This window comes from Crotalus tigris, unplaced genomic scaffold, assembly GCF_016545835.1.
Source record: "Crotalus tigris isolate CLP2741 ecotype Arizona unplaced genomic scaffold, ASM1654583v1 scf7180000018376.1261969, whole genome shotgun sequence".
Taxonomy (NCBI): Eukaryota; Metazoa; Chordata; class Lepidosauria; order Squamata; family Viperidae; genus Crotalus; species Crotalus tigris.
In genome coordinates, this window is record NW_024096972.1 from 1,240,121 (window position 1) to 1,260,809 (window position 20,689).

A 20,689-nucleotide genomic window follows, 5' to 3' on the forward strand; every position below is an offset into this window, starting at 1 on the left:
CCCAGGCCACCACAAATGGCTGCGCGCAAGCGCCTTCATACGTACAATGCCAGGATGACCCTCGTGGAGGGAACCTAAGACCCTAGTCCTCATTGAGGTAGGAATGACAACTCTGCTCCCCCAAAGCAGACAACCCTGGAAAGTGGATAATTCGTTCCTTTTGGACCAGAAACTCTGAAACTCAGTTCCTGGACAGCTCTCTGGCCATCCAGATAAAACCCAAGATAGGACACGAGAAAGTGTGAGATCTGTGGCTGATTCAGCAGCCACATCCCTTTATCTAAAGGGGACTCAGGCAAGGCCTGAATGGAGAGGATATTGATTGTTGGTACAGGGTCAGCCTCTATTACTGGCAGGGGTAATCTACTGAGGCCGTCAGCGTGGCCCATTTCTTTCCCCGGTTTGTGAAATAAGGAAAAATCATAGGCAGACAGAAAGATAGACCATCTCAGCATTCTGGGGGAGATGATTTGGGGAGTTTGTTTATGTGTGGTAAACAGCCCCAACAAAGGCTTATGGTCAGTGAAGACCGTGAAATGCCTGCCATATAGGAAATCATGGAACTTTTTGATTCCAGCAACAACAGCTAAAGCCTCCCTGTCAATTTGAGCATAATTTCTCTCTGCAGAAGACAAGGTTCTGGAGTAATATGCAATAGGAACCTGAGTTCCATCCTATCTGAGGTGGCTTAGTACAGCTCCCACCCCATAAGGAGAAGCATCACAAGCGATGCACACAGGAAGGGATTCATTGAAATGTGCGAGCACACTGTTAGAAGTGAGTAAGGCCTTAACCTCATTGAAACTTGCTTCGTGTTTTTGTGACCACTGCCACACTGCCTGTTTGTCCAGGAGCCTATGAAGAGGCTCGGCTACACTAGCCTTGTTTGGAAGGAAGGAGTTGTAAAAGTTCAGAAGGCCCAGAAAGGCCTATAGTTGGGCCTTAGACTTTGGCCTAGGAGCATGCATAATAGCTTTCAATTTGGATTCAGCAGGGTGAATCCCGGTAGCATCAATTTTGAATCCCAGAAAATCTGTAGAAGGCACCCCAATTTTACATTTGTCCTTCTTAAGTTTGAGGCCTGTTTTCCTGAACCTCAGCAGGACAGCCCGTAATCTCTCAGCTAAGTTGTGTGTAGAGTCTCCAGCAATTAAGACATCATCAAAATAGGGGCAAATCCCTGGTATACCCCGTAGTGTGTTTTCCATTATGCTTTGGAAAATTCCAGGAGCCACATTTACTCCAAATTGTAACCTCTTTACCTTGAATGCCCCCCTGTGGGTTACAATGGTTTGAGCTATGGCAGCAGCATCATCAACAGGCAACTGTTGATATGCCTGAGCTAGGTCAAGCTTTGCAAAAACACGCCCCCCCTTGAGGGAGGCCAGAATATGACTGACCATGGGAACAGGATAGGCATGTTGCTGCAATGCCTTATTCAGAGTGCATTTGTAATCTTCACAGATGCGAATGTCCCCATTTGCCTTAAGAGGCGTGACAATGGGGGTCTCCCAAGGACTGGAGTCAACAGGTTCTAAAACTCCTTGCTGAATCAATTTGTCTAATTCGGTGTCAATTTTACCTTTCAAGGCAAAAGGAACCCTTCTTGCTTTAATTCTAATAGGGTTGACAGTGGGGTCTAATTTCAGTGACACAGGGGGTCCTTTGTACGTGCCCAGCTGGGGGCTGAAAACATCTGCAAATTCTTTGTAGACTTCTTGTAGGTCTACTGTTTGCAAGTTATTGAGCCCTGTGACGTGTATTCCCAAGGCCTCAAACCAATCGAGTCCTATGAGACTCGTTCGCTCACCCCCTACTACTATTACATCTAGTGGACCTTCAAAATCCTTATACTGTACGTTAAGGGTGGCCTCCCCCTTAACACACACTCTGGAGTTTTGAAAGTCTGTTAACACAATGTCGGAAGGCCTCAGCTTGGCCTGAAATCCGCTGCCAGAACAAATCTTCCTGAATGTGTGCATGGAAATGATTGAAAGTGCAGACCCCGTATCCAGTTCCATAGCCAATGGAACCCCTTGTAGCTTCACTTTAAGTGACAGCTTTTTCTTAATGGGCTTGTGTGTGCCTGTCCTATAGATGCTTCTTCGCGAAGCATAGAAACCACCCTGTTTTGGCTGGGGATTCTGGTACCTTTCAGGCGCAATTCTTCCCGAAGTTGTACCTTCTGACGGCCCAGACACACAGCTGCAATGTGTCCCTGTTTTCCGCATGCCCTACAGATAGCGGAGCGGAATCTACAGTCAGTCCTCTTGTGGCGACCTCCACAACCGAGGCACTTGGGGAGAGCTGAAGAGCTTTCCTTCTGTTTCCCTTCTTTTGTGGGGTAGAGACGGTCTACTTCATCGTCAGGATCCTCCTCTGGGTTCCTTTGGACTTCTTCCTGGTGCACGGACACAGCTTCTGGAGTGCTTCTGATCGGCCTCATGTTCTTGATGGTGCCGCCCGCTGCCTCTTCTGCAGTAACCTCTCTCAAGGCATCTTGGAATGATAGGTCTTCTTTAGCGAAAAGTCTCTGCTGCAATTCTCTATGCCTCAGTCCACATACAAATCTGTCTCTCAGCCGTTCTTCTAGGTCCTTGAACTCGCAGTGTTTAGCGGCTTTTCTCAGCGCAGCAATGTATTCTTTGGCTGATTCTCCGGGTCACTGATCCCTCTGTTCGAAGGTGTGGTGCCAAGCGATGACAGACAATTTGGGCTGGAAGTGTTCCTTTAGTAGTTTTTTGAGATCTGTGTAGTTAACAGATTCTAGAGGTACAGGTGCTGCTATGTTTTCAGCGATTTCGAATGCATCTTGACCGCAAACGCACAGCAGGGTGGTGGCTTTTAAACTATCTTCTCTTACTTGATTGACTTTAAGATAGTTTTCCACCCTGGCTACGTAGGACTCCCATCTTTCCAGATGCGAGATGTTGAATTCTGAAAGTCTTCCAACCTTTGCCATTTTTGTAGAAAAGGAAGGGTCTATCAGCCAGCTTACCCCCGATGTTCGCTGGATTGGCGGGCAGCTGCTGAGTTAACGCCGTTCCTACTGCTCAGGACTCTAGGGTAAGCTTACACCTGTCTTCAGTCGATGTAAGGCAATCCCACCTTTGTCGCCAGTGTTAAGTCCTTCGCGAAATGGCAATGACACGAGAAGCAGTTGTAGTTCTCAGGAACCTCTTTATTTCTGTTCAGCATACTGGTTACAAGACGCCGACTACGCCCAAATCTCCCTGCCCCTTTTATAGGCGATTCCCGGGCCAAACTGTTACATTTGGTGCGCGAGTGCTGGCGACAGCCAGTCTGGTCCTGGGCAGCTTGCACCTGCCCGGGACCGTTGCAATGCCCCGAGCCTGCTTTCACAGGCTCAGGACATAACAGTCATGTTATTCATCAAAGCACCAGAGGAAAGGACAAGAAACAATGGTTGGAAACTGATCAAAGAGAGAAGCAACCTGGAATTAAGGAGAAATTTCCTGACAGTGAGGACAATTAACCAGTAGAACAGCTTTCCTCCAGAAATCGTGGGGGCTCCATCACTAGAGTTTTTAAAGAAGAGGCTGGACAGTCACTTGTCTACGATGATATAGGTTCTCCTGCTTGAGCAGGGGGCTGGACTAGAAGACTTCCAAGGTCCTATTCTATTCTATTCTATTCTATTCTATTCTATTCTATTCTCCTTCTTGTACTTTAAAGCCATTCTTTATGACTTCTACAGGATCTGACTGTGTAAACATATCTAAGATAGTCTATGAGGACATTTGATTACTGTACATTTCCCATAAACTGAATTTGCTGTCTTAGGGCTGAATTGTCACATGCTTTTTCCAGTGTAATTCTGCTGCACCGTGGGCCTTTCTTCATCCTTCAAAACTGTACCATCCCTGATATCTGAATGCTCCTGCTGCTCCCACAGTGTTCATCTTATTATTTTTCCAAAACAAAGTTAATAAATCGTTGCTCTCACATGAAGACTCTGTCCATGCATATGTGTGCTTGTGTGTTATTGCTGTTGAGGTAATAACAGGTGCAGCACAGGAGATGTGTGGGAAAGAGCCACGCTTGAGTAGAGTTTAATAGAGGAGAAAAAGGTTAAGAGTTTGGGAGGAGAAAAATTAGCCTCAATAGTTCCTAATATTTATATGTTTATATGTGTCAGCTCCTTGGTTTTACATCTCTTCCATTTTCTCCATTTGTTTTGTCTTTCTTACTTGTGTCCAATTCATTATGTTATTCCTTAAAAAAAATACTCCTTTTTCACACTTAAAAACAGACCACACTTCCCTTTTTTCTTATTATTGTTTTACAAAATAGTAATAAGGACTTTCTGGGAAGGTGATGTATTATTCCTCTCTGGATTAATGCATGCACTCGCACTCGCACTCTCACACTTACACATGTACCTGAGAACGGAAGCATCAGTTTCTGCTGCTGCTATAGGGGTACAGCATAGAGGTAAAGGAAGGTGCATCAAAGGAAACAAACCAGAGAAGCTGAAAGTTCAGTGTTTAGCAGGGGGAAGAGGTAGCTAGGTTGAAGTGGAGTGCAAGGCAGGTAGGAATCACCTGCATAGAAATAGCCACCTGATGTAATATCTTTTAGAATAGTGTTTCAGCCTTGGTGGCTTCAAGATGAATGGACTTCAACTGCCAGAATTCCCCGGCCAGCAATCTGGGGAGTTGAAGTTCACACATGTTTAATCACACAGTTCTAGAATTTTGCAGATCCCACCTGGGCTAAAAAAAAAATAGAAGGAAATAATATTTTTTGGGATTGCCAGAAAAGCTCTAGTCTCACTGCCGCTGAAGCAGAAATGGACATGCAAACATAGAGTTCAGCAGCCAGATGTGAAAAGGAGAGTCCTGCAGTGGGAGAATTAGAGCCCTAATGGCGCCATTAGACTCTTCCACTATATGAATGAGATATTCACAGACGAGATTGCATTGAATTTCTTGCCTGATCAGTTTGATTCTGTCAGCTCTATGAGGCAGCCCAAATCAGGAAATCAACACCACAAGAAGACTAGACGTGTATTTTATAGGAATAGGCTATAAAATGTAAAAATATATAAACTTATACTTTATAAGGGTAGGCTATAGAATCTTACAAGTCTACTTGTGCCTTGTCTTCTTTCCTTCTTATTTCTTGGTGTGTCAGGGAGAAGCCAAGTCTCTTCTTAACTCCTTTCCTAGGGCTTAAGGAAAGCTTCTACCTTTGTAAAGGCTTCTGAATATTCTCTTCAGGGCCATTCAAGGTTCTGCAAAGCCTGAGCAGTAGGCCGGTATCAAGATGATAGTTTTATGGCAAGGATATGCCCTAAAAAATTATTAGCCTTTCACTTCAGAGCCAGGGCAAGGAGAGTGTGTGGATGAGGCCTATATCCCAGAGCAGTTACACACAAAGCAGGTAACTTCAAGATTTTAGTTATTCCAAGGTTCTAGGATCTGCTGTATTGTTGGCTCAGGACAACAAAAATGCCATCAGTGTATGGAAACTAACAGCGATTGCATGGACAGTTAATTAAAAGCATATGTAATAAGCCTGTTTAGATTAATGCATTAGCACTTATATCTGAAGTTGCAGTGACAAAATAGCAAACTGGATTATTTGAAGAATAAATTATCTCTTTCTAACTTTATTTCTCCCTTTTCTGTAATTTTTTGTCTCTTTTATCCCTGAATTTGGGCATAGACAACAAATGAGTGAGATTCAGTGACAGTTTTATTTGTGCATTTGTTGTAACAGCTGATTGCAGGGGACAGTTTAAAGACAAAAAGCATGATTCTTTGTCTTTTTTAAAAAAAACACACAAACTCTTCTTCATAACAAAGATTCTGTGTGCATGTAGCAAATCTATATTCCATTTAAGTGCACAAGGAAGATAAGCCAGAAAAAATATTTATTTTATTTTATTTATTAAATTTATATGCCTCCCATCTCACTGTCAAGCAACTCTGAGCAGATTACAGTCCCATAAATAACAGTATAAAACAATTACAAGTTTAGAACATTAAAAGGGCATTGAAAGTTAAAACTTGCATTGAAAGTTAAAACATAAACTGACCATTGTATCCAATATTTACTCAATCTAGAAGAGGAAAAAAAACAAACCCAAATTTGCAAAGTATAGGTAGTCCTCAACTGATGATCTCAACTGGGCCCAGAATTTCCTCTGCTACGTGAGGCAGTTGTTAAGTGACTTTTGCTCCGTTTTACAACCTTTCTTCCCACATTAAATGAATCGCTGAAGTTGTTAAGTTAGTTTACATGGTTGCTAAGTGGATCTGGGTTCCCCATTGACTTTGCTTGTCAGAAGATCTTAAAAGGTGATCACATGACCCCGGGACACCATAGCCGCCATAAATATGCCAAGCATCCGAATTTTGATCACATGACCTTGGGGATGCCGCAAGTCATAAGTGTGAAAAATAGTCATAAGTCACTTTTTTCAGTGCCTTTGTAACTTTGCATGGTCACTAAAACAAATGTTTGTAAGTCAAGGACAACCTATACTAGTTCTGATCTATAAAGCCCTTAATGTATTTTTTTTGCATATAGATACCTCCTCCAAACAATTTGGACTTGCCTATTAGATCTAACAGGGAGAAACTATTGCAAATCCATACTTCCAGGACCTTTGGAAGGCTGAGGCTGTTTTTCTGCTACACAGTGCCACATTGTGCATCAACATCCCTTTAGAGTCAGATTAGCTTCCCCTTTAAAAAAAAAAAAAAAGTTCTTAAAGACCAAGCTATCTTTGAATGCCCTCATCTGAGATGATGTGATGTTGCCATTTGTTTATTTTCTAATTGGGATAGCAGTGCAAAGAAGATACATAAATAAAAGATGGATAGACAGACAGACAGACAGACAGACAGACAGAGAAAACCAGTGAAGGTTGACAGAACCTACCTCTGTAGCAAACCTTCCTGTATCATCTTTACTAAGTATATCACTTTGTAAGAACAACTTATATGGTGGGCTGTTTGGGTAGAAAATAAAGTAACATCCTCGCATAAGATCTCAGATTTGTTTAAACCTGAGAAAGAAAGAAATGTTCCAATTCTACTCTTTTTTTGTTTGTTTTCACTTAATTACGTAACGCTGTTTGCCCTTCCTAAATAAACTTTCTTTCCAATTTAATTTTTTTCACTGGCAGGTTTAATGACATTTCCTGCATTCATGCAATGTATTTACCTCTAGGTAAATACAGAGATTAATCTGATCAAAATATGATTTTGTTCGTTTTCTCTCAGCTGATTGCCTGGGAACCGGTACAAGAAGAAGATATGACTATGGTGACAGTACGGCCTAACTTCCAAGACAATATCCATGTTGGTTATATCTCAGGTCTCAAGAAATTCACAGAATATTTCACTTCAGTCCTGTGTTTCACTACTCCAGGCGATGGACCTCGCAGCCCACCACAGCTGGTGCGCACCCATGAGGACGGTACGGCCTTTCCCTTTGGAGCTGGGCAAGGCCCAGTTCTTGGATTCCTGCATGTGCATTATCTATGGGCCCACACTCTCCTTACACACTAGGCAGCATGAGTTAAAAACCTTCTTCCATTGCAGAAATCTGTTATTGCCTCAGTTGCCAGGTCTAGCTTTTCATTGCTAAAACGGCAATATTTTTCTAAAGGCCCTGATGCTCACTGCAATTAAATTTTCATCCATTCCCAAAGAGGTTTAATGTATTCCTCTGGAAAGTCAGGGACAATAGCTTACCCTTTTGAAGAATTAACAGAATGGTTGTTCTGTTGTAATTTTCTGGCTGAGGGATTCTTTGTTTGACTAGTTCCCGGTCCAGTGGGACATCTCAGCTTCAATGAGATCTTAGACACATCTTTGAAGGTCAGCTGGCAAGAGCCCTTGGAAAAGAATGGCATCTTAACAGGTAAGTAGACATACTTCCCAGAGGCTCATCCTTGAGGATTGATTGATTGATTGATTGATTAAATGTATATGCCGTACATCTCACTGACCCGAGTAACTCTAGGCAGCTTACGGTAGACCAAAAGCATAGGTTTAAAACATTAAAAGCATTAAATTAAGATTAGCAACAATTAAGTAAAAGGTTAAAATCAAGATCACAGATGGTTCAGGAATAGACTTTTGTCTCCATCAATCAACCACATCCAGCATAGCACATCCCTATAATTATGTTTTGGTAACCTTCTGCCCAGGTGATTACTATATTTTGCAGGAATAGGTTATCATTAGCAAAAGATAATGAACTAGTTAGAAAGGTTACATTGGAAACTATACAGAGTTCAGCTCTGGGCCCTCCACATACAGTTTTTATGTCAAGTCAGAATTGGCATCCATCTATCCCCAGAATTTTGTGGGCTTCTGAAGCACCCTTGTACCTGGGATGTTTAACTTCTTGCATGGATTTGCACAGGAGGGAATGCTGTAAGAAAAATTCTGCATCATTAACACCTAAACTATTGGGTAGGTAATTGCCCTTTGCCAGAAGTTTTCATTTTGTTCACCCTTCTCTTGAAAACAAGGCACCAGAGTTCATTGAAATTACTGAAGTAGAAGTCAAACCACTATGCTGCCTTACCTACATTTTCATTTGGGTTAAACAGAAGAGATTTCCATTTTATTTTCTTTCCCCATGCCAAGAAACATGGAGACAGGGCATTTGCTAGATCCTGATTTTTGTGGTTACTCTCCATGTTTAGCATGGTAATGATAAGGACACATGCGATAGAATAAAAAAAATATTTCTGAGGATCTAGAGGATAAAATTAGTGGCTATAAGGAAATTTTCATCATACATATTTTGATATCTATTTCTCGGAAAAAATCATGTGGCCTCTTTCCCTGCTTGTAATAAGTAGATTTTTAAAAGTTTTACTGAGTTATTTAGGTTTGTTCTGAGTGCATCCTGACTAGGAATATAAGATGTGTATGGTACTATATGTATCTATGTACATTGGGATCTCTGATCTTCGACTGTAATAAACTTATTTGACTATATACATTGTGGGTTCTTTTAGGCTACCGAATCTCCTGGGAAGAATACAATCGCACAAACACACGTGTTACACACTACCTTCCCAATGTCACCCTGGAGTATCGGGTTACTGGCCTCACTGCTTTGACCACCTACACTATTGAAGTGGCAGCCATGACATCCAAGGGACAAGGACAGGTGTCTTCCTCTACCATTTCTTCTGGGGTTCCCCCAGGTAAGCTTGATTTATTGGTCTTCCTGCAGCAATTAGCATCTTACTGCCAGGCTTAGTAGGGATATCTCAGTCTCTGTCCTTTAGCTCAGACTGAAAATTCTACAAGGATACAATACAGGGAACAGTTCTTTGTTTACAACCAATGTATGGATGCATTTGACATTGAACATATGATAGAAATTACTAAAAAGATGGATGTACATACAAATGAATTACAAGTCCAATAATAAGCACGGACAGAAACCGATCAATCCAGATATTTCAAGTTACAAGGAAAATTCCACTAGAAGATAATACCTAAACTAACCATTTAGGGAAAACTATAGTTACCCAAATTTTCCGTGTAGATTTTCAATGTTTGTTTGTGAGGAAAGGGAATATTTTGACAATGGTCAAGTTTATCTTTTTCTTGGTTCAGGTGTGTGATTTCTTTTTCAGAAAAGGAAAGAGGTGATAACAGGAAAGATATCTCCTTCCCCCGCCCTTTCCCCTCCCCCTTCCCATATAAGTACAAGAACAAAAAAAAATGTACTTTTCCTAGTACAAAAAAAAATTGGGATTTTTAAAGAATTCCTGGCAGTTATTCTGAACAGCAGGCCTATATCTGGTCTGTGCACTAGTGATACAAATCCTAGCATCTTGCAAACTGCTAACCCGTCTTGTCTCAGAAGCTGTTGGTACCTGCTGTGAAAATTATTAAGACTAATATCTTCTTCTCCAAGGGAGTGAACCTGCAGATCTGATATGAGTGCTCAAAACTGATTCAGCTATTTTCAGGAAATGTCCCTAATTGAACTCTTAACCAGGCCTTTGAGGAGCATCAGTTTGGAACACTAAGCAGATAGAAATCCTGATGTATCCTGGACCTTCAAAGCTACAAATGCCACTTCAAGGCATGTTAAAGAAAGACATGATTACAAATAATTACAATGAATCTTAATAAGGGAACAATGTTTTTTCGGTATATTTCTGCTATATTGCATAACAAAATTGAGCAAGGAACAAATTTTGTCTAAGGTATGTTCTAAGGTATGTTCTTCCCTTAATGAGGAATGAATCTCTCGCTCGCCTTTTCTTACCTTCCTCTGCCGCCTTGAAGTTGCATTTTCTGAACTACATAATATTACATATCTGATTTAATTCAGTTTGCCTGACTGAACCTTGACTTTGTCAATCTCAATTTCAACATTTGTTCTTTTCAGTAATTCAATTAATTCGAGTGTGTGTGCTTCATTCATTCAGGCACATAACATGCCCGTCACAATCTGACAACAAGCAACTTCTCTCAAGCTTCAGCATTATTAAATTAACAAACATCAGAGTAATGAATATGAAATTACAGACAACACTGTCAGCTCCCCTGGTGACCTTCATGAGATGGAAGTTTTGAATCTGATGAATATTCAAATCACTTTAGATATTTGTTTGAAGCCTGTGCCAATATTAAGCCTGCGCCAAGTAGGTAGTGATCCTGCTTAATGCATCATTAATAAGCCACCATGTCAGTCACCAAAAGCTGTTTGTTGTTTATTCCTGTTTCTTGATTGTGGGCTGAGGTTGGGGTCATTTAGATGATCTGCTGCTGTTGGCAGGTCTTGATGTTTGGGGAACAAACAACACACAATATGCATGTCATGAAACTCATAGATTTTAGAATGGTACAAAAGCTTTAACAAGTTGTAGACAGATGCTGCTTTCATGCTCTCATGCATTCCAAAGCATCTCTTCCAAACTGAATCTAAAGCATTGCACAGCTCTAATAAACACTCTTTTCTGTGGAATTGCAGGCAGAAGAGAAGGATGCTTAATCCTTCCAGCTGGATCAGACCAAAGGCCTATTTACTCCTGGACTCATTTTATGCAGTGACTAGCCAGGTGCTTGGTGGAAACACACAAGCAAGAGATGAGGGCAATGACAACCTCTTAGTATTTGTTAGGGAAATGTTGGATGTTTTTAGTCCTGGAGAAATTGTACTGCTTGCTTTCTTGACTTAACTCTTTGAAAACTTTCTCCTTCCCTAACAGGAATCAGTGGTTCTTCTCTGATGCTTCTTGGCTCAGAGTTGTCTCTTCTTGAACCTACTTATTCTTAGAAAATGGTTTTGTTGCCCATGAATATGAGCGCAAATGTAATCAGATTCTTTGAAATTATATAAAGTGGTGCATTTTAGGGCATGGAGACTATATGCCAAAAGCTATTTGTATGACTTCTCAACTTCCCTAACATATTAGAGCACCTTTAGTGAAGCAGTGATTTCCCTGAAGTCCAAGGTTTTTAGGAAACAAGGTTCTATAGCCTCTTCACATTTTATTTATTTTTATTTTACTGTAAGAATTTGCATGCCACCTGACTCACCAGACTCTAGACTGAGAATTTGCCTTGTTTTAATTTCGGTAGCTAAGACCTCAACAAATATTGTAATAAGAGGTTAATTTTTAGATGTGGCAGGTATTTACACAGGAACTACACTGCTTTTCTACCCTACCCCACCTTGCCAACTTAAGCAAAACCATATCTGATTATCAGATACTGGTGGCGATTTCATCTTTACTTTACTGTGTATGGCATATGTAACTCGCTGGTTCTATGTTGATTGTCCTCTTTTTACATTAAAAATTCTTTTTGGAAAAGTATGATCCAGTCTTCCCTCTTACAGTTCTTACCAAATTGCATGTTATGTTTACTCCTGTTACATCTTTTAGATTGGTTCAGTCCTCCTCATCCTAGTATCTTTAAAACGGCCTTCAATTTCCCTCAGCCAGGTTGATAGGAAAGACTACGCTGGCTAATGATGACAGAAGTAGAAAGTCATCCATTTGGCAGGGACCAGAGTGGAGAAAACATGATTAGTAAAGTAAATTGTCGGTACGAACATTGGGCAAGATGCTATTTTCATTCTGGATGTAGTATAGCTGAGTCAATGGGTATTGTCTATGCTAGAGCTAATGCATTCCACGTTCTCTGCTTTCTCTTGTTCACAGAACTCCCTGGGGCCCCATCTAACTTGGGCATCTCCAACATTGGTCCCCGTTCAGTCACACTTCAGTTTCGCCCTGGTTATGATGGGAAGACTTCCATTTCCAGGTGGCAGGTAGAGGTTCAGGTAAGGCAGATCTCATTTGCTGGTAAAAAAAAAAAGCAGCGGACCTTTTGTCCTTTTTATAGCTCTTCATCGAGTTGTTGTATGAAAGTTAAAGAAGCTTACCTCTCATTGTACTTCATGTAAATATTTTGACTTGAAATCTATAGTCTCAAATCAAAATAAGACTCAGGCATACAGAGGGAGGGAGGGAGGGAAGGAGAGAGGGAGGGAGGGAGGGAAGGAGGGAGGGAAGGAAGGAGGGAGGGAAGGAGGGAGGGAAGGAGAGAGGGAGGGAAGGAGGGAAACTTGCATTCTTTTATTCTGCTTAATTTCAGAAAACTTAGTTTGACCAAGTGTCACGGTGGCTGAGGGCAAGAATAAAGGGGAAAGCATACTATTTGGGAATTAGAATACCTAGCAATAGAGATAGCAGATCATAGCAACAATAGACAGAATGGTATTTGATACATAATTATACTACATGGCCTCAAAATTTCATATTTATATAGGAATCTCATCCAGTTACCTCTAAAAATAGCCACTTCTAAAAATATTTCTAGCAGAAAATCTTTGATTTGTTCTGTTCTTTTGTGTGTGCATGTATTAAAGTATTCCATGTGTATGCATTCTTTCTGTTTAAAGACCAACAACATAATAAGAGAATAATAACAAATAATGAGAGAGGTCTGTAATTTATTCCAACAAGTAAAATTATTGTGATTTTTAATAAAAAAACTTGTCCAAATATTTATTTTACTGTTAGATAAAAGTAGTCTTGCTTTTCATTCCCTGAGAATGCCAAATGTTACCATGTTAGTTAACTCATTTTTTGCCTGTTCAATAGGGAAGCAGACGATAGCGTACTTTCCCAATTTTACTCTGCCTTGCTTGCTTTCAGATGGGTCAGACTGGAGAGAGTGAAGAGTGGATGCTAATCCATCAGGTTTCTAATGAACCAGATGCTCGGTCCATGGAGGTGCCCAATCTCAACCCCTACACATATTATAGGTAAGTCAAGCGAAGAAAGGAAAGGCTAAAAATATTGTCACCCGACACATCAACACATTGATGTTGACACATCAATACATGATTTGCAGCAATATATTATTGAAATGCATTCTTTTCCCATAGTTTCATTAGAATTTTTATCTCTAACAAATTAAGGAAGAAGAGTTTCAAACAATATGGTCAAAGTGTTGGGAATTATTCTACTTGCAACCTAATTTTTCAGGACCTTGTTATATTAACATTGTTGTATGTATTGTCTTCTGTTAATTAGTTTAATGTAATACAATTATTAAAAACAACTAGATGGTATGAGGAGGGAAAGATGCTGATCCCAATCAAGTTGTATTGTGTTACTGAAGAAAGGCAGGGGTGCTGGTGGCAGTGGAGGCAGCAGTAATGATGATGATGAGGACAGTGATGACGAGAATATAAAGAGGAAGAGAAAAATCAAAATCAATCTTTTTATAAAACCCAGTCAGAGCTGAGCAAAAAACCTCCATAATAGGGCATAAAACAAAAACCTTTCTGATGCTTCCTGAAATTCATCTTCAAACCTTGATCCACCAAACATGGAGGTTCCATAAGAAAATCATGGCTAACATCTGTTGATAGACCTATTCTCCATTAAGGCTTTCTTGAAAAACTCAACACACAGTTTAGAACATGTAGCCCAATCCCCACATAATATCTTTTGCTTCAGATATGGGCTTTATGGAGACATTACACAAATATGTAGGGCACTACATGTTTGTATGTTCTCGCATATCACACATTATGGCTCCTCCACTGGACCATGGGGAGAAACAAAGCAAAAGGTCACCAAGTCATGTGAATGTGGAAGTTCAAAATCCTGGAGGATTTTTTCTGTGCTCTTATCCCTTCCAACATTGATCCATTTCCTCTCTGGTGCCAGTTTCCGGATGCGACAAGTGAACATTGTGGGGACAAGTCCACCCAGCCCGTCTTCCCGCAGGATCCAGACATTGCAAGCTCCACCTGATGTATCTCCTGCCAATATTACAGTACGAACAGCCAGTGAAACCAGCCTCTGGCTACGATGGATGGTGAGAACTGTAGCCTAAAAAGGCCCCATAATTGTTTCTGGAGGGGAAAAAAACAGAGGATAACAAGGAAGAGGAAAGGGGGCAAATCCCAGCAGGCTGACCACCCTACCATTATTTATCTAGTGAGAGAGACAAACTTCAGTAGTTCATTTCAATAGTAAATTTGAATTCAAGATTAGTAGAGGGACTCGTATGAAGCTAAGAATACTAGTTGAGGCTGGATCAGAAACTGGGGATATCACTACAGTGAAATATTGAGCAGTTGAAATACCCACTTCACCCTTTCTGTCATTTATCATTCTAGGGCTACATGGAGGAGTCTAGAAGTACAGTGAAGGAAAGGGATGGGGTATGAAAAGATGGGGCTGTAAGCAAGGGAAGAACTAAGGGGTTGGAAATGAAGTACAGATCAAAGTCATAATGAGAATTGAAGGGGCATTACTGGCTGTCCTTCCTTTACTCCCATGATAGGTATTTTTGGAAGTGGAAGACTTCAGCTGGGGCACCAGCTGAATAAGGCTCTATTTTGAATCAATCCATATGCACTTATCCATGGTTCCTTTTCCCTCAGCCAAGATTATAATTTTCTCATCTCATAAAATTTTTGCCACCCCTAACAGGAACTTTAAGACCAGCCCTTATCTAAGGCTGAGAGGCTACCAAATTAAATTCAGTGAGAAAAATTAAGATTTCAACTATGTCAGAAGTCTAATGTGGTGACTTTATGGATATATTCATTTAGTTCTCTTGATCAATAGTGTTATGGAAATGGTTAGTAATCCATTTTTGCCAAAATGTTTTTGAATTTCCTAGTCCAGCTAGAAAAATCTCACATCTAAATACAAGTACTAACCAGGATGAACTCTTCTTGGCTCTTCTTGGAGTGATATGATCAGACAGGTGCTACTATCTTCTATATGGGAAGTTCTTAAATCCAAATCAGAAACTTTCAGTAATATCTGTATTGGAGGTAGAAGACTTCAGAAGATAGATGGCTTTCTACTACGCACGACAATTAGGATTCAAAACCTTAGGGGTTCAAATTGATTCCAATCTTTATGGTTCAAATTGATTGTTGTTCCATATGCATTCCTTATGAGACATTAAAAAAAAAGGAAATTCAACTGTTTTTCTCTCTTTTTGCGTGTCTTCTGATTATTATTTTTTTAATGAATTGGCTGGAAGGCCATTTTCTATATTTATCATTTCAGTTGAAGAGAGTTACAAGGTAACTTTAAATAATAAAATTTCGCCTTATGTACATAAATCTGCAGCTTCTAAGGTAGGCTTTGAACCCGTACCTGTTTTACAAGGGTTAGGATCTGTTCAGTTGAATAGGGAAGATATTACCTGTTTCATGTAACCATTTTAGAGAAGAACAGAATGCCGGCCAATAGTAAAGGGCCATCTCTTTTCTCAGCCACTGCCAGAGAGTGAATATAATGGCAGCCCTGAGTCGGTGGGCTACCGGTTGCGCTACTCACGTCTTGATGGGCGCAGCCACACCCTGACCAACACCATCCATGACCGTGTGGAGCGTGAATTCACCATTGAGGACCTGGAGGAATGGACTGAGTACCGTATACAGGTGCAGGCCTTCAATGCTGTCGGGCCAGGGCCATGGAGTCAGACTGTAGTGGGGCGAACCCGGGAGTCAGGTATATTTTTCCATTCTAGCTGTTTAAGACATTCTGGTAGGCTTATCACTGCCTGCTTGGAATTTAACATGTGAGGTTCTGTACAATGTAGCAATGTGTATTCTTGTCCGTATTCTTTGTATATATAGTGCCTTCATTCGGACCCACCAATATTTCAGCACTAGCTACCACTTCCACCTCTATGCTAGTGCGGTGGAATGATATCCCTGAAGCTGATCGAAATGGATTTATCCTGGGTTACAAGGTGAGTATCAGTACTACTGATCTGGCAGTCCTTTCCCTACTTGCTTTCTCTTGTGCCATACTGCAAAGACCTGACCTAAAGCATTGTATTCCTCCACACCTAATCTCTTTGTCTTTCTTCCAGTTTGATCCTGAATCTCTGCCTGCAGATTCTACCATAGTAGAGGATTCCTTAGTGAACATTTTTTTTCAGTCTTTCAGTTATTGTGTTTCCACAAAATGACCTTGCTTCTTTCCCCTCCTCATTTCCCCTTCTTCAAATCCATGTTATGCCTTATCTTTATCCAGGGGTCTCATCCTATTTACAGGAACAAATGCAATTAATAACACTCTCCTGATTAGCACTGATGAACTGGGAAAAGGGGACTGCTTGCCTTTATTTTAATCATTGGTACATCTTCTCTTCTAGATCATGTATAAGGAGAAAGATTCAGATTCAAGGGCCCAGTTCTGGTTAGTGGAAAGCAATGCTTCTCGGAGTGCCCAGCTCATAGGCTTGGGAAAATATGTCCTTTATGAGATCCGGGTGCTTGCTTTCACCCGCATTGGTGATGGAGTGCCCAGCAATCCGCCTATACTTGAGCGCACACTGGATGATGGTAGGCATCCCGTAACTCTCTGTCTCTTAGCTATACTTACTTTTTAAAAAGATTAGCAACCAAACACCAATACCATCTTCATTTGGAATGTTTAATAATTCAAGTTCTAATCATGATCTTTCTCTAAATTATTAAACATAAAATAAACTTCCTTTTGCATCCTTCCTGCATTTCTCAGTAATCTGCTGAAGAGTACAATTTTCCTTCCCCTCTCTGCACATCCTCCATTAACTTCATTCCACATCCTGGTAAAATTAACTGGGTTCGATCCCACATAGCTTCTTGAGATTCTTGAACCCAATATTTGCTGGCAGAGAGCTTAGACTTCTATCCAGATCATTGTCACTATCATTATAAACTCTTCATCCTGCGTTATAAGCAACTCCCCATCCCCACAACCTGTGTCGTGGCCCCCTAAAAAGCAAGATTGATCTTAGTGTCGGGTAGCATCGATTGTATATATCTGTGTTTGTAAGTGCATTCCAGTCACTGCCTGAAGGGATAAATAAACATATACTTTAATCACTGAACCTAATCATCCATTTTCCTTTGTCTTGACGTATTCCAGTGCCTGGGCCACCAGTAGGCATTCTCTTCCCTGAAGTGAGGATAACTTCTGTACGGCTAATCTGGCAGCCTCCTTCTGCTCCCAATGGTATCATTCTAGGTAAGACACAGTAGTCCAGAGTGAGCCAAGTTCTTGAGCTTCTCTCATTCGTCTTTCTGAAGAGCAAGTAGGGCCACAGAAAAATTGTGGCAGGGTAAAAAAGGCAACTCATATCAAACGGCTGGGCCTTGTTTTGTGATTACTCCCAAGGTTACAATCTACTTCCACTGGGAGAACTCTTTCTTCAGCTGCCCCAAAGACAGCTGTATGGGTAGTGTCCCTTTTTGCCAAACGTTTTCTTACCCAGTGCTATTCTGACTCTGTTGCAGCATACCAGATCACTCACCGCCTCAACACTACAACTGCCAATTCAGCCAACGTAGAAGTCCTCAGCCCCAGCGCACGCCAGTTTACTGCTACCAATCTCAGACCGGAGTCCACCTATCTCTTCCGTATCACAGCGCAGACCCGAAAGGGCTGGGGTGAAGCTGCAGAGGCCTTAGTAGTCACTACGGAAAAGAGAGGTAATTAGGGTGGGACATAAGACAATCCAGAATTACATTGTGATAGAAATTAGGTATGTTTGCCCAGTGAGTATATTTTTGTTCCTAAGGATGTTACAGCATAAAATGTTACAGGTGCACTCTCATTCACTCAACACACTCACAGCCCTGGTCAATAGTCACATTCAAATCACTTTCAACCAAACACTGAGATACAACCAGTTCTTTGGAATACATGGAGAACCAGTGATTTAAAGTAATTGCAAAACTTTATTGCTTATAATGTACATTTGCTCTCTCTCTCTCTCTCTCTCTCTCACACACACACACACACACACACACACACACACACACACACACGCACACTGAGTATCCTTCTCAATTAGGCTGTCAGCTACTAGTCAGAGGGACAAAAGCTGCCAAGAAGACTTAAAGACTGGGCAGGCTTCAGGACCCCTTTTGTCTCCAAAAGTCCTCGCTTTGTTGATTCACAAGATTGGCAGCTATTCTTGCTTTTTTGAATAAGTTTGATAGCTGTTGATGGGACTTGGGGAGAGTTTCCACATGTGCTCAGGCTCAATGTCTTTTGTCTGGTTTGGGTAACTTTTTTTTCCCTTTGTTTCCTTGACGACGGGTTTCTTCTTACCTATCTCTTGAAGGGATCTTTCAAAGAAGGTTCCTAGCTTTTTTCCAGCCTGCTTACATGCTTTTTTTTTTTTAATCTTTACTCATGGTAGCTTCAGCCTAGTCTCACAAGAACTGTATTAAAGATTATCTTAAGGCAGTGTGTATATCTGAGTAGCAAACTAACTGGTATTGCAATTAATCCTTTCATTTTTTTTCCAGCCATTTTTGTATTCAACATTTCCTTTCCTTATAACACTCCTCACAAATCACTATTCATTTTCTTCAAAGAGAGAAGTGCTATGTGTAACTTCCATTTCAGGGCATGGAGGGCACCTTGACAAAAGGGAGGTGCTGTTGAATGGATAAATACCTCAAGGAAGGAAGGCAGGCATAGCTCAAGATGAAAAGAGAGAAAGAAGAAGCATTTCAATTTTTCCCTCCCTTTAAAGTTTCAGCCTTTGGAGGCTATCTTCAATCAGTTAAGACTGACGGTCCAGTTGGGCTTTAAGGCTTCAATTTAATTCTGCAAAATGTTTCTGCTTTTAAGGATTTCCTGACAAATTAGACGGTTAGCCTTCAGGAGATCTACACGAATGGCTGTCTCTTAAGTAGCAGATGCAGGCAAACGTTAGTATTCCATAAGTGAGCAAACCAAAATTCTCTGGGTTCAGCACCAAAACAATCTATTAAGCAGATGACAAAAAAAATATGAAGGGGTAATTTGTATATTACAAATCAGATTCTTATTCAGACATTTGCAGACAACTGCCTCGTGCAATAAATTATCAATTATTGCTGAAAACCCATCAGTCTTCCTTCTAATAACAGCCCGTTTCAAGAAAAACTCATTTTCTTTCAGACTACAGGAAAAATATGCCCCAGGTGCTCATCTTTTAAGAATTGTAGTAGGAGTAATAGAATATCAATATCCATATATCAAAGGCATTCATTTAATAGGCCTGTAATATAGTTAATGATGATTGAAGTGATCACTATTTTAATACGTTTTGTGACTTCCTCTACATTAATTTTGTTAATATTTTCTCATTCTTCTTACTTAAGCAGTTGAACGAACTCTGCTGCACCTTATAAGAAAAGGAATCTTTGTGAAACTCATTATGAATTTAAAAAAAAAACACCTTAAGTGTTACAGATAGTCCTCAATTTACAACTATTCGTTTAGTTATGGTTCAAAACTATAATGGCACAGAGAAAAAAATGATTTCAGACTGTTTTTCATGCTTATGATCTTTGCAGCATTCCCATAGTCACATGATCAAAATTTGGATGCTTGGCAACTGGCTGCTATTTATGACAATTGTGGTGTGATTCTCTTTTGCGACCTTCTGACACATGAAGTCAATGGGGAAGCTGGATTCACTTAACCGTGTTACTAACTGAACAACTGCAGTGATTCACCTAACAAGTGTGGCAAGAAAGATTGTAAAATGGGGCAAAACTCACTTAACAACTATTTTGCTTAACAATGGAAATTTTGGGCTGAATTGTGATCGTAAGTCGAGGACTACTTACATTACTGTCCCAAAAAGATGTACTCTCTGTGCAGAATGATTTCCAGAGCTTGGGGAAGGAACTTAGCAGAATAGGCTGTAGGCTTACTTTCTCAGAGGTTTTACCAGTGTATAAGGAGCAAAACGGAAAAGGCCAGCGCATAGCACAATTCAATATGTGGCTAAAGGAATGGTGTAAAGGGGAAGGCTTTGGATATATTAGTCACGATGTCAGTAGCTGGTCCAATCAAAAGATGTACAAAATAGATGGTTTGCATCCATCAAAAAAAGGGACTGAGTTACTCGGCTATAAATTCACAGATTTTCTGGAGGGAAATTTAAACTAAACAGCGGGGACAGGGAGTTAATTGATACGGAACAACCCTGTCCCCGGCAATTTAAAAACTATAGGGCTATCAGTGCATGTAGCACAGATGTGTGTGTGGACCAGAATACCAACCTTGCTACCAATCAAAATGAAGCCTCTAATAGCGAGTGCCATATAAAGTGCACTAACCAAATAGGTGGTAAGACACTAGGGGAACTCAGGCACCACACAGGTTATGTAGAAAGGAAACACAGGG

At 40.6% G+C, this 20,689-nt stretch overlaps 1 protein-coding gene across 4 annotated transcripts in view; it reads left to right on the forward strand.

Moving 5' to 3' along the window:
- Positions 1-18,046, forward strand: part of SDK2 (sidekick cell adhesion molecule 2) — a 392,527-nt gene extending 374,481 nt beyond the window's left edge. For all 4 annotated transcript variants that reach the window (XM_039351954.1, XM_039351956.1, XM_039351955.1 and 1 more), the window contains exons 19-29: positions 7,257-7,452; positions 7,801-7,899; positions 9,011-9,202; positions 12,185-12,306; positions 13,184-13,293; positions 14,207-14,357; positions 15,778-16,015; positions 16,144-16,259; positions 16,668-16,857; positions 17,426-17,524; positions 17,794-18,046. In XM_039351954.1, coding sequence (XP_039207888.1) covers positions 7,257-7,452; positions 7,801-7,899; positions 9,011-9,202; positions 12,185-12,306; positions 13,184-13,293; positions 14,207-14,357; positions 15,778-16,015; positions 16,144-16,259; positions 16,668-16,857; positions 17,426-17,524; positions 17,794-17,996 — 1,716 coding nt within the window. In that variant the 3' untranslated portion in view covers positions 17,997-18,046. The remainder of the gene's footprint in view (positions 1-7,256; positions 7,453-7,800; positions 7,900-9,010; positions 9,203-12,184; positions 12,307-13,183; positions 13,294-14,206; positions 14,358-15,777; positions 16,016-16,143; positions 16,260-16,667; positions 16,858-17,425; positions 17,525-17,793) is intronic.
- Positions 18,047-20,689: the final 2,643 nt, after the last annotated feature.